Below are 13,958 nucleotides of genomic sequence, written 5' to 3' on the forward strand. Positions count from 1 at the left end.
ACATGGTCTGGATGTTGACACTAAATATCGACACAGTCTAAAAGTTGACATTTGACATGTTGACATTCACTATGTCAATACTGACACAACGTCGACACATTCAACATGTCAACATAATGAATGTCAACGGTGAGAATGTCGACCATGCTATCTAAACCTAACTGCAGCCTAACCCTAACCACAGCCTAACCCAACCCTAACCGCAGCCTAACCTAACCATAACCGCAGCCAAACCCAACCCTAACCGCAGCCTAACCCTAACCCAACCATAACCACAGCCTAACCCAACCCTAACCGCAGCCTAACCCTAACCCAACCCTAACTGCAGCCTAACCCAACCCTAACCACAGCCTAACCCTAACACAACCCTAACTGCAGCCTAACCCAACCCTAACCACAGCCTAACCCTAACCCAACCGTAACCGCAGACTAACTCTGCAACCTAACCAAACCCTAAATGCAGACTACCCCTGACTGCAACCTAACCAAATCGTAACCGCAGACTAATCCTAACCCTAACGCTGATATGTTCTTAATGTACACATGCTTAATGTCGACATTTTGTCAATTGACATGGTGAACATGCTGACATTACGAATGAAGTTGTCGACATTGAGAACCATTCTGAATGTAGACAATATGGCTGCATCTCATAGAGGTAAACCAGTGAGTGCTCTTTACTGAGACTAGAAAATCTGTGTAATAATAACCCAATAAAAGAGGCGTTAATGTTAACACAGCAACGATGTACAAGTTGCCTATTAGCGTTCTACTATGTAGCGCCGAAGAAAAGAAATCCATATTTGCATGGTCTCCATCTTATCTCCTTACTGCCCCGGGGTGTGGACGCCCTACATATTTCTAGACAATGCTTTCATTACACAATTCAGGTAAGTGAGCTAGCTATGGAGTGACCTGAAGAAGTACACGTTGGGGGCAGAAGTCACTCATCCCAAAGGTAACAAGGTACCTGAGATGGTGGATTCACAAGTACCTGTGATGAAACACATAAGCCCCCCCCCCTCTCCCAATCCCTAGCAGGATCTTCCACCTTTCCCGTAGGAGAACGACGTCGGCCATTTTGTTACTGTCCGGTTCTCTCATAGACAAGTGAGAAGCAGAAAAGCTAAAGGAAGGTACGGTTAGTGACACATTTAATAAGACGTTACACTGAGATCGCCCTGTGCATAGGACTATACTCCTGGATCCAAATTAATTGCTTATGGATTACAAGTTTAGATGGTACCTGTTTGCTGTTTGTTCGGTGTTCTAGGCTCCTTTGTGATTGTTTTCACTATTTCCTGTTTCCATGTCAAAATGTGACCTCTGCCCCAGGTACGTTACATATAATCATCTTATAATTATCTTAAGGAACGCCTACAGGCATACAGTATAGAGCACGTACATGTATGAGACCCAACAGAAGAGGTTCTCATGCAGATTCCTGGCAGAGAGGCCCCTCTAGGAATGTATAAATGCATATTAACTGGTGAATCTTCCCTTAGTACATAATGATGTTATAACGTAAGGAACTTGTGGTTATTTACCTGCAATTTGGAGGGTTTGGATGCGTGACATCCCATTTTCTGCACTGGCATGATTGACGCGGCATGAGTAGCGCGCTCCATGTAGATCTTGGCTAGCCGTGATGCGCTGGAACGCGGTGATACTGTAGGTGCCATCTTGGTTGTGGCCGTGGGTGGATAGGGAGGTTCCAGGCAGGAGGGAGGGGTGCGATTCTCCTGGGAGCTGAACCAGGAAGTCGACGGAGATTTCCAGAGGGTGAAAGTGAGAGATCTCGCAGGAGAGGGTCAGCTCCTCACCAGGCCGGGCGAAGAGACGGGCCGGCAGGAGGGAAACCCGCGGCTTAGCTAGACGGACAATGTACAAAGGAGAAGAGGTCATGTTGGGAAGTTAGTATCACCGCTTTTTCATCAATGTTGTGTCCTACAGATAGGCTGTACTAGCTGCCATTTTCATCAACATTGTTTTCAGGGGTTTTCCCCCCTCCTTAGTTTGCACATGCCCTCACGTAAATTTTACTTAATATATTGCTCTTATGTTTCTAGTTTATATCTGTGTTTTTCACCAAGTCCCTTATATCACCCAGGAGATATTTATCTGTGTCGCCCTTGGACACGGCACATCGCTGCTCTGTGATTACAGCAGAATGGAATGCACATAGCAGGGCCGGCTCCAGGGCTAATAGCGCCCTGTGCCGGCCGAGTGCTCTGCGCTCCTTATCGTGCGCGGCACAGCCGGGCGTGACCAAAATTGATTACCATATGCCACGCCTCCTTATGTGACATTATCTGAGGGGCGTGCCCGCATGGCATGCCTCCAAATAACGTCAGGCTGGGGGGGAGCCTCACTAGCTGGGCTTCCCCCAGCCCTCTCACGGCACTGAATGGATGCCGTGCGCATGCGCGCAACATCCATTCAGCCTCCAGGGTTCCGGCACCGCCGCACATCTGCAGTGGTGGGGGTCCCCAACCCCCCCCCCCGATTTGACCACCAGCGGGCCGCTTCGGCCCACAGGTGGAACAGCGGGACATGCTGGGCAAGGGTGCGCCCACTATGGGTGGCGCCCCTGTTCGACCGCTCAGGTCGAACACCCCTGGCACATAGTAGAGTTGATCTCTGACATTTCCAAGGACAAAGAGCATAAATGATAATACCTGGATTATAGAAAGGTCTTGGTGAAACACAGAGAAAGAGGCTAGAAAGACAGAGTAAATGTGCTTAGTAAAAGTTGCAAGAGGGTATCGTTTATAATTCACTCCCACCGGCTGAACTAGAAGATGATTTGGCTAATGGTGCATAGACACGGTCAGATTTTCTATCAGATTTGAACGATAATGATTTTAAAAATCGTTCCATCGTTCATATCTGAAAGAAAATCTGGCATGTGAGCCTTCAACGATGAACGATGCGCGTTCCCATTTGTCAGATAACAATATCTGACATCTGATGTGTTTGCAGTCAGAATTGGACGATTTCATTCATTTTAATACTGTCTGAAATCCAGGGGCGTATCTATAATGGGTGCAGGTTGTGCGGGGAACACGGTCCCCTGGATCCAGGGGGGACCCGCACCGCACACTCTGCACACATAACATTACTTACCTCTCCGGAGTCCCACGTCGGCACGGGGGTCCGGCGCTGTAAAACGACTGGAAAATGGCCGTGGCGGCCATTTTCCCGTCATTTGCGCATGCGCAGTACAGGGAAAATGGCCGCCGCGGCCATTTTCCCGGTGACCTGTGTATACATTATAGACTCTGGGCACACTCTAGTGCCCAGAGTCTATAACTCCGGCGCTGGCCGCACACAGCTTAGTGCGCTGCTGGCCGCCGGGCGGAGAGGAGGGGGCCCGTGTCGGAGACTGCACACGGGCCCCCTCCTCTCTAGAAATGCCCCTGCTGAAATCATTCAATCGCTTGCCTGACAGATCTGACCGTGTGTATGCACCTTAATTGTGACTGAGTATGTTGTGGCCAAACCAAGTACATCGGCCATCGGGACTGGCACCAACTGCAACGTATGGGAGTCTGGGATAAAAGAGTCGGTATCTTAAAACGAAAACTCTCAATTAATAAAACAATAATGACATTAACAATCACTGCAAAGATATTGGTCATTGCGCTGCCATCGCCTCGTGTCTGTCCCCATCTCTTACCTATGACCTGCAGATGGATGTCTCGCTGTGCACGGATGTAGGGCAGGTAGACGGTGCAGAGGAAGGTGCCCTGATGGGAGACGTCCACTTTCTCCAGTAAGAGTGACACATCCCCCTTACTGTGCGAGGCAGAAAAGTTCATCTGGTAACCCGGGAGCTCCTCCTCCACTCTGTCCTGCCATCCGTCATAGGCGTACAGGACCTTCCCGTCCCCCAGAGCACGATGGCGCCACTCCACCGCAAATCGGGACTGCTGCCCCCGCCACATGCCGCAGGGCAAGGACAGAGGCTTCCCCAGCTGGGCCTTGACGAGGAGGGAGGCAGAATACATGGCTAGTGACACTGAGGGGACAGAGAATTAAGACCGTAATCATTGGGGGAGGCAATTTTTCCAATGCACATCCCACTTCCTGTCAGTAAATGTAAGGAGGGACATTGTGGGGAGCATTTCTGAGCTTAAACAAGAGCTCATGGTGGTGTACATACAAATATTAAAGACTATAACAGAGGTTCTCAAACGCGGTCCTCAAGGCTCCCCAACAGTTCAGGTTTTAGTGATATCCTTGGTTAAGCACAGGTGGTTAAATCAAATAGAATGAGGTACTAATGAAGTCACCTGTGCTCAACCATGGATATCTCTAAAACATGAACTGTTGGGGAGCCTCGAGGACCGTGATTGTGAACCTCTGGACTATAAGAAGGTTACAGATAATTTCATAATTTTTACATTGTATATATTGTTAACATTACATTTTATTTATAAAGTGCCATATTCAGGTCTTCTGTACATACAGATGATAAACGTTTAGATACATGAGAGATTTACATAAACCTACAAAGGATCGTGCCCACAAGAGGCTTAGGGGTAATATTTACTAAAGTGTGGGTTTTTAGAAGTGGGGACAGTTTGGGAAGTGCGGCTACCTAGGATTAGTTATAAAGAGCACTATGTAGTATTAGACGATGGAGTTCTGTGCCTTGGAAATACAAGAGGGAGGGGGGGGGGGGGGTTAATGGCCGGTGAGATAAATGAAGAGAGTTCAGCATGGGGGAAAAATAAAGGTGGAAATAGTTATTGCCCCAATAATGTGTCGTAGTAAACCCCCGAGACAGCCGCGGTAACTTTGGAGATTCTTCCAGGTGTTGGTGAAAGATGGAAAATATTATAGAAACAGATGTAGAGAAAAGTAGAAACAGAGAGTATGACGGAGAGCTGCAATAATGTGTACATTCAGCATAACAGAGATCCATAATTACAATCCATTCCTCAGGCTTTAGCTTAGTGCCCGGGGACTGTATTGCAGGTGTGGAGATATATCAGAGGCATTAGTTGTCTGTCAGTGAAGGCTCTGATAGACAACTCATACCTGACTGTAATGTAACAGTGCAAACTGTGGGGTGGATGGCGTTATTATTACAATGCAAACTACATAGAGCAACTGTTGTGCCTATAATACAAATACCAGGCAACACTCTGTGTACTGTACCTTCATATCTCATGTGTGCTTAGAGGCAGGGGGGAGGGGAAGAAGCGATCACTCAGAAACACTCAAAGCTGCCGACTGGGTGTAACCAAACCGACTAGGGCAGAGGTTCCCAAATCCGGTCAACAATCTAGGTCAGTCCAGGGTTTAGGGATATCCGTGGTTGAGCACAGTTGGTTAAATCAAGCTGCCTGATGTACTAATAAAGTAACCTGTACTCAAGCATGTACTTGTTGTAAATTACCCTAGTGACTAGGATCATCTACAAAACTGCAAAATAGGCGTCTCCCACAATGTACATTGGGCTCCTCCCTCGCACAGTGTACATTGGGCACCTCCCACAGAGTACACCCCGGCACCTCCCACAGTGTACATTGGGCTCCTCCCTCCCACAGTGTACATTGGGCTCCTCCCTCCCACAGTGTACATTGGGCTCCTCCCTCCCACAGTGTACATTGGGCTCCTCCCTCCCACAGTGTACATTGGGCGCCTCCCACAGTGTACATTGGGCACCTCCCTCCCACAGTGTACATTGGGCTCCTCCCACAGTGTACATTGGGCTCCTCCCTCCAACAGTGTATATTGGACGCCTCCCACAATGTACATTGAGCTCTTCCCTTCCACAGTGTACATCGGGCATTTCCCACAGTGTATATTGGGTATCTCCCTCCCACAGTGTATATTGGGCGCCTCCCACAGTGTATATTGGGTGCTTCCCACAGTGTATATTGGGCGTCTCCCACAGTGTACAGTATATCCCATCTGCCCGTATGCTCGTACAAATGCAGTGGATATTACATTGGGGGACAATAATTTGCGCATGGCCCTGGGGGTGAAATGTAGAAACTTCCGATGGGAGGAGCTAGGCAGACCGGTGGCGTTCCTTGCCGAGTGTAGGCTAGGTGAATGAGTGTGTGAGTTGAGATCTTATTTTGCAGGACAAGATTACTGAAATGAGATTGGAGAAGTGGAGAAAGCGCCATTATTGCTGCAGCGGGAGGGGCCATGTTTAGCAGGTGGCCGCAAACCATTAGCTCCCCCACAAAAGGGCATTTTGCAATTTACTCTATGAGGCTGTAAAAAATAGATGGTTTGCATGTTCCAGCTACACTATGTAGATCATTTCTAGGTACGTTTTGCCCAATAACATCATTATACCCAATTTAAGACACAAATGCGGCTAAACTGAGTTCTCTGCCTGCCGCATGTTTTGCTCTTACAGGGGCAGATACACTAAGCCTTGGAGAGAGAGAATATGGATGGAGATAAAGAACCAACCACTCAGCTCCTAACTGTTAGTTTACAGGCTGTGTTTGAAAAATGACAGTTAGGAACTGATTAGTTGGTACTTTATCTCTCTCCACTTTATCACTCTCCAAGGGTTAGTGCATCTCCCCCACAGAAACAACATTTATAGTCTCCCACAGAAGCAGAGCATAAAACACACAGCATGTCCACATTCATCTTGGAGGGTGCTATCCGACTAAACTGGGCCGTACCTGCCAAGTTGTCCTTCTGGTCACCCTGTGGCCCCAGCACGGCACTCACAGCGTTCCCCTCCTTCTCACTCTTGGCGGATAGGCTGTACCAGGACTTGCCGAGAGAGGGCGGGCTGCGTTTCTCCTGGGTGAGAGAGCGCACCCAGTCCAGCTCCACCTCCTGGGGTAGGTGATGGGTCATCTCGCAATAAGAGAATTCAGAGGACAGCAGCTTCCCAGAGGGGTCTATAGAGAGGGAGATGTACAATTAGTGATGACAGAACATGTGCCACGCTGGGGCAGAGAGAAAACCGACTGTAATATACTCTGTAGAAAGAGAATGAATCAATGTATGTACTAAATACGTAATGCAATTTCCAAACGGCGATGGACAAGATAACTGATATTATGACTTATGAATAATGATGATGTTATAGATCTATTTTGACCTAATTTACCTATTGCTGGTTAGATTGTCATAGACTGATGTGACAATTAGACATTACATCATCCTACAGTGATTCCTATGTCACCTAGCCTGGAGAGATGTGTACTCAATACTGTACCTATACCACTTTGTTACCATTACTACTATTACTATTTGTTACCATTACTACTATTACTATTTATTACCATTACTACTATTACTATTTGTTACCATTACTACTATTACTATTTATTACCATTACTACTATTACTATTTATTACCATTATTACTATTACTATTTGTTACCATTACTACTATTACTATTTATTACCATTACTACTATTACTATTTGTTACCATTACTACTAGTACTATTTATTACCATTACTACTATTACTATTTATTACCATTACTACTATTACTATTTGCTACCATTACTACTATTACTATTTGTTACCATTACTACTATTACTATTTGTTACCATTACTACTATTACTATTTATTACCATTATTACTATTACTATTTGTTACCATTACTACTATTACTATTTATTACCATTACTACTATTACTATTTGTTACCATTACTACTAGTACTATTTATTACCATTACTACTATTACTATTTATTACCATTACTACTATTACTATTTGCTACCATTACTACTATTCCTATTTATTACCATTACTACTATTACTATTTGTTACCATTACTACTATTACTATTTGTTACCATTACTACTATTACTATTTATTACCATTACTACTATTACTATTTATTACCATTACTACTATTACTATTTGTTACCATTACTACTATTACTATTTGTTACCATTACTACTATTACTATTTATTACCATTACTACTATTACTGTTTATTACCATTACTACTATTACTATTTGTTACCATTACTACTATTACTGTTTATTACCATTACTACTATTACTATTTGTTACCATTACTACTATTACTATTTATTACCATTACTACTATTACTATTTATTACCGTTACTACTATTACTATTTATTACCATTACTACTATTACTATTTGTTACCATTACTACTATTACTATTTGTTACCATTACTACTTTTACTATTTGTTAATCCTTAAGCCAAAACTTACATTCTTTAGCGCTACTACACACCTCACTAATATATGACATTCAAGAAGCTTTCAGCCACCAGCCTACGGCTTCTGTTTATTGGTTTGTATATGACCCTCTGTAACTTCTTCCAAACACACAGTATGTTTGCATGTCTCCTGTCTGTTTTCAAACAAAGCCTTTATATAACCAATACAGAGATCATTATTTGTTGCCATTGTATAGCCCAATAATCAGCCATGCTCTACGAGTGACGTCAGTAGTGCCGCCCTCAAACGCCAGGCATTCCTAAGTGAACGCCTGTGTTTGGGCAGCCACCCCCCCTCCCGCCTACAAAACGGGGCGAGCTGTCAATCAACATCGACAGCCGCCCTGTCTTGTAGCGAGACCTGTTCCAATGGAGCTGCCGTCGCAGTACGGGTCTCACGCATGCGCACGCCGGAGGCGGCGCATGCGCAGTCGGGGACCATCGACCCGCTTGCGAGTGCTGTGCGCTGGCGAGCGGGTCTGAATCAGGCCCACAGTCCGCTGTGCCGATCCTTACTATACTTTTAAACTCGGTCAAAAGCACACAAGATGGATTGCTACGCGTTGTGTATGTGGTTTCAGTGGGTCTCTCTGTTACTTTAAGCTTTCTGTTCTGACACATGGTTGTATTTGGCACCATTTAATACTTGTATGATGCTGATTTTGTTTCACTTCCAATAAAATGTCTTAAAAACATAATATACATATTTCTTCCAATAAGACAACTACAAAGTAATTTAGCAAAATATATTGCAATTTATAGACCTGTCACACATGTCAGATAAAGATACGGTTTACTATAGACAAACATCTGGCGAAGATAATTATCTGCGAATAAAATGTCTGACTTTGTAATTCTGTACATAATATTCTAAAGGAAAAAAATAAAGTCTCTTTTATTAATAGCATCACTTATGACAACTGGAAACCATCACTAAGAGAAGGAAACTTCTGATCATTTTGTTTCATGCATTAATGTCTGATATTAATATTATATCAATACAATTTTATTTGCACTGTTTTTTTTTTACAGATTTAAAATCGCTGTGTGTACAGGGGTAGTGCCTCCATATAACAGCAGCGAGCCCTCACTATAAGATTTCTCCGGTTTCATTCATTTAATTCCCTGTTACAGGAAATACTGTCATTAGTACAGTAACTACAACAAGTGCCTATTGTTTGCAGCATAATGAAGCATGACTGGACATGAATCTGAGGGAGGGACCATCTGCACCTATACAACAGCCTGTAACCCTGACTGTGCTCTGTGCCTCAGCCAAACAGACTGCAATTATATACGGTGAGACGCATCACAAACAAGTGCATAGGAGCCAGCTCTATGGGTGACCACCAGCAGTATTTGTGCTGCCATTATCCATATTGATGCACCTCCATTTCTGTCCTATTGGGGTGGGGGTACTTGGCACCCCCAATAATTTTTAAAAAGTTGGCTTCTAAGAACAAGTGATCAACATTCAGGTCCTTTCCCAGTCCTGCCCCTTCAACCTTCAGATCTGTCTCACCATGGAGGCAATGAAGACCTTCATCCACTCACTGGTCATCTCTCGCCTGGACTACTGTAACCTCCCCTTGTCTGGCCTCCCTGCCTCCCACCTCTCTGCCCTACACTCTACCATTAACGCTGCCGTTTGGCGCATCTTTCTCTCCAACTACTGTGCATCTTCCTCCCCTCTGCCAGGCCCTATGCTGGCTCCCCTTCCCCTACAAGGTCCAATTCAAACTCCTCTCACTCACATATGTAAAGCCCCCACCCAATCATCTCCCCCTACACCTCTAACCTCATCTCCCCCTACAGTCCTGTCTGCCCACGACCGCCACCTCTCTTCCCAGCTAATTACCTCTTCCTACTAAGTCCTCATGGACTTCTCCTGAGCTGATCCCCACTACTATAACTCACTCTTCCCCTATCATTCTCTCCAACGCTTCTAACGGCCTCTCAAAACCTATTTCTTTACCAAATCCTACTGGCTCTCATCCTAACCCACCCGATCGGTCCTGGGGCGCCGAGAGAGGTAGGAGGGGAGCAGGTACAAATTACCCGGGCTCGGGCTTGCTGGAGGGGCCCAGCAGGGGCTCGGGTCCAGTACCGCTCCCCCCCTCCTCTTTCATCAAAGCAGCCCGGCACACGCTGCTGTATGCTGGGCTGCACTGGGAGACTGCTTGCGACTGCTATGAAGCAGCCACAGCAGTCCCCTATGCCTGTTGGGGGAGCGATCCCATTGGTTATGCGCCGGGCTGAGGGGGCTCAGTGCGCGCCCCTCGCCAGCGCGCAGCGTCGTTTCGCGGCCCTTGAATGGGGCGTGGTCACGCCTCCTGCTATTAGACCACACCAACTTTACCCGGGCCCGCCGTGGGCCTGGTTCTGCCCTCACAGACTGACTCCCCTATACAATGTAAGCTCTAATTAGCAGGGCCCTCTTCCCACGTGCGCTCTTCCTTTATTTACTTCTGCCTCTATCTCCTCCCCCTTGTAACAGTAGCTTGGACCCTCTCTGCTGCACCCTTCCACTAAGGACCAGGACCAGCCAGCGTTGGTTTTGTAGCTATGGTGACTGAATTAGCATAAATGTTTACATTGGTTTGTATCCTGCTGTATTCTATTTTGTTTGCACTGTAAATTTTATGCACTTTATATCATGTTATGTTTGCACTGCATCCCCCTTGTGGCAGAAAAATAATAATAATAATAATAATAATAATAATAATAATAATAATAATATAGACTGTGCTGCAGAAAAACACAACATGGTGGTACAGGGCCAGTCTGCTGATAATCAGCCCCTGGCATCATCTTTCTAAAGAGCCTTCAACTGGGTTCCAAAGAGATTCTACCACTATTAGTAACTGGCTACATTATATGGTCAATGAACACATCTGACAGCTATTGAGACGCTCTTAAATAAAAAAAATGCACCCAAAATGGAGCCTGTGCCCACAAAGCTACCCCCAAGCATACCAGAAGTCTGACAGTAGTTACCTGATACCCCTTTTAGACATACTGAGATTCCCAGGAATTTGGTCTGCCTCGGCCAAAATTCCAGGTCTTACGTATGTCTGAAAGGCACCAACCCGGGAGTACGTTAAATCCCGGGAAGACAACCCTGTTCAAGTCTGAATGGTGCAACCCGAGATTTTACTCCCGGGCTGCACCTAGCAGCTTCTGATTGGTCGGTTACAGCTGCCTGCTGCATGATGATGACATCATCAGCGGCAGCCGGAGAGGGAAAGAAACGCTGCACATGCCACGTAAAATAACAGAATTTGGGATATTGTCCAAAACATCCGCTCATTGCGCCTCTTCAAAAACCTCAACATACGGATTCTAATTATCATAGCATCTCCTTCTCGTAATTTGGAAGTGGACATATATGGTTGTGAGAGAGTTTCAGCCATCGGCATTGATTATAGTACAGCCATGGCCAAAAGTTTTGAGAATGACACAAGTATTGGTTTTCACAAAGTCTGCTGCTTCAGTTTGTATGATGGCAATTTGCATATACTCCAGAATGTCATGAAGAGTGATCAGATGAATAGCAATTAATAGTAAAGTCCCTCTTTGCCATGACAATGAACTTAGGCCCTCATTCAGAGGAGGTCGCAAGAAGCGATTGCTCTCTCTGAATGAGGGCGGCCACTTCTTTTTATTAGTGCGGCTTCCTGGTCGCTAGCTAAGTGGTGGGTTACCACCCACAGCTTAGCGACTGACCAGGGTGATGGTCGTGATGGTCAAGACCATCGCGACCATCGGGGCTTGCGACGAGACCCTAAGGTTGGGTCTCGGCAGCAGTAAGCCCCAGGGAGCTTCCTGCTCTGATCGAGCAGGAAACTCCCCACTGACATCACTGCTGATGTCAGTGCGGCCACCCACAATACGGCAGGTGTTCGCTTGGGAACGCCTCCGTTTGTGTAGCCACCCCCCCACCTACAAAACGGGCCGAGCTGTCGATCAACATCAACAGCCAGCCCTTTTGTAGTGAGCTCCGGAGTGAGAGAGTTTCTCTCTCTCCCCTGGGCTTGTGCATGCGCAGTTCGGCTGCTGCACGTTCGCAGGGCCAAAACATCGACCCGGTTGTGAGCGCGCAGCGCTTGCGACTGGGTCTGAATGAGGTCCTTAATTCCAAAAACAACATTTCCACTGCATTTCAGCTGGGCCACAAAAGGATTGGCTGACATCACGTCAGTAATTCTCTCGTTAATACAGGTGAGAGTGTTGACGAGGACAAGGCTGGAGATCACTCTGTCATGCTGATTGAGTTAGAATAACACACTGGAAGCTTTAAAAGGAGGGTGGCACTTGAAATCATTGTTCTTCCTCTGTTAACCATGGTTACTTCCAAGGAAACATGTGAAGTTACCACTGCTTTGCACAAAAAGGGCTTCACAGGCAAGGATAAGGCTGCTTGTAAGATTGCACCTAAATCAACCATTTATCGGATCATCAAGAACTTCAAGGAGAGAGGTTCAATAGTTGTGAAGAAGGCTTCAGAGCGCCCAAGAAGGTCCAGCAAGCGCCAGGACTGTCTCCTAAAGTTGATTCAGCGGCGGCATCGGGGCACCGCCAGTGCAGAGCTTTCTCAGGAATGGCAGCAGGCAGATGTGAGTGCATCTTCATGCACAGTGAGGCGAAGACTTTTGGAGGATGGCCTGGTGTCAAGAAGGGCAGCAAAGAAGCCACTTCTCTCCAGGAAAAACAATCAGCGACAGACTGATATTCTGCAAAAGGTACAGGGATTGGACTGCTGAGGACTGGGGTAATGTTATTTTCTCTGATGAATCCCCTTTCAGATTGTTTGAGGCATCTGGAAAAATGCTTGTCCGGAGAAGGAAATGAGACCATTAATGTGTGGGGTTGCTTCTCAGTCAAGGGAGTCGGCTCACTCACAATTTTGCCTAAGAACACAGCCATGAATAAAGAATTGTACCAAAACATCCTCCAAGAACAACTTCTCCCAACCATCCAAAAACAGTTTGGTGATGAACAATGCCTTTTCCAGCATGATGGAGCACCTTGCCATGAGGCAAAAGTGATAACTGAGTGGCTCAGGGAACAAAACATCAAATTTTTTAGTCCATGGCCAGGAAACTCCCCAGACTTTAATCCCATTGAGAACTTGTGGTCAATGCTCAGGAGGTGGGTGGACAAACAAAAACCCACAAATTCTGACAAGCTCCAAGCATTGATTAGGCAAGAATGGGTGGCCATCAGTCAGTATGTGGCCCAGAAGTTGAATGACAGCATGCCAGGGCGAATTGCAGAGGTCTTGAAAAAGAAGGGTCAACACTGCAAATATTGACTCTTTGCATAAACGTAATGTAATTGTCAATAAAAGCCTTTGAAACTAATGAAATGCTTGTAATTTTACTTCAGTATACCATAGTAACATCTGACAAAAAGGTTTAAAAACACTGAAGAAGCAAACTTTGTGAAAACCATGGGCTCTCCTTCCATGGAAGGCTTTATGTGAGAGGGAATTTCGTATGGAAAAGTGCCGAAGATCGTGGTTGCCCACGGGAGGAGTGTCAAGGGGAGGAGGAGACTATGGACCACTTTTTCTGTGGGTGTCCCTTTAACATAAAGGTTTATAAAAAGGTTTCAAGAGCTCTGTGCATCCCTTGCCTTTTGGGGCTGAGTTACCCTGAATGGGCTTATGGGGCATTCAAGAGATACGGAAGGTTTGATTTGTGCACTATTTTTTTAGTTAGCTTAGCAGTTAGGTTTTGAACGTGGAGCGCACAG

General features: G+C 45.8%; 1 protein-coding gene across 1 annotated transcript in view; it reads right to left on the reverse strand.

Moving 5' to 3' along the window:
• TAPBP (TAP binding protein) overlaps window positions 1-13,958 on the reverse strand; it is a 63,634-nt gene that overhangs the window by 37,587 nt on the left and 12,089 nt on the right. The window contains exons 3-5 of the mRNA XM_088446515.1: window positions 6,663-6,887; window positions 3,680-4,021; window positions 1,548-1,871 (exon numbers count right to left, since the gene is read on the reverse strand). Coding sequence (XP_088302641.1) covers window positions 1,548-1,871; window positions 3,680-4,021; window positions 6,663-6,887 — 891 coding nt within the window. The remainder of the gene's footprint in view (window positions 1-1,547; window positions 1,872-3,679; window positions 4,022-6,662; window positions 6,888-13,958) is intronic.

The sequence above is a fragment of the Taudactylus pleione genome, unplaced genomic scaffold (assembly GCF_031769625.1).
Source record: "Taudactylus pleione unplaced genomic scaffold, aTauple2 ptg000400l, whole genome shotgun sequence".
NCBI classification, from domain to species: Eukaryota; Metazoa; Chordata; class Amphibia; order Anura; family Myobatrachidae; genus Taudactylus; species Taudactylus pleione.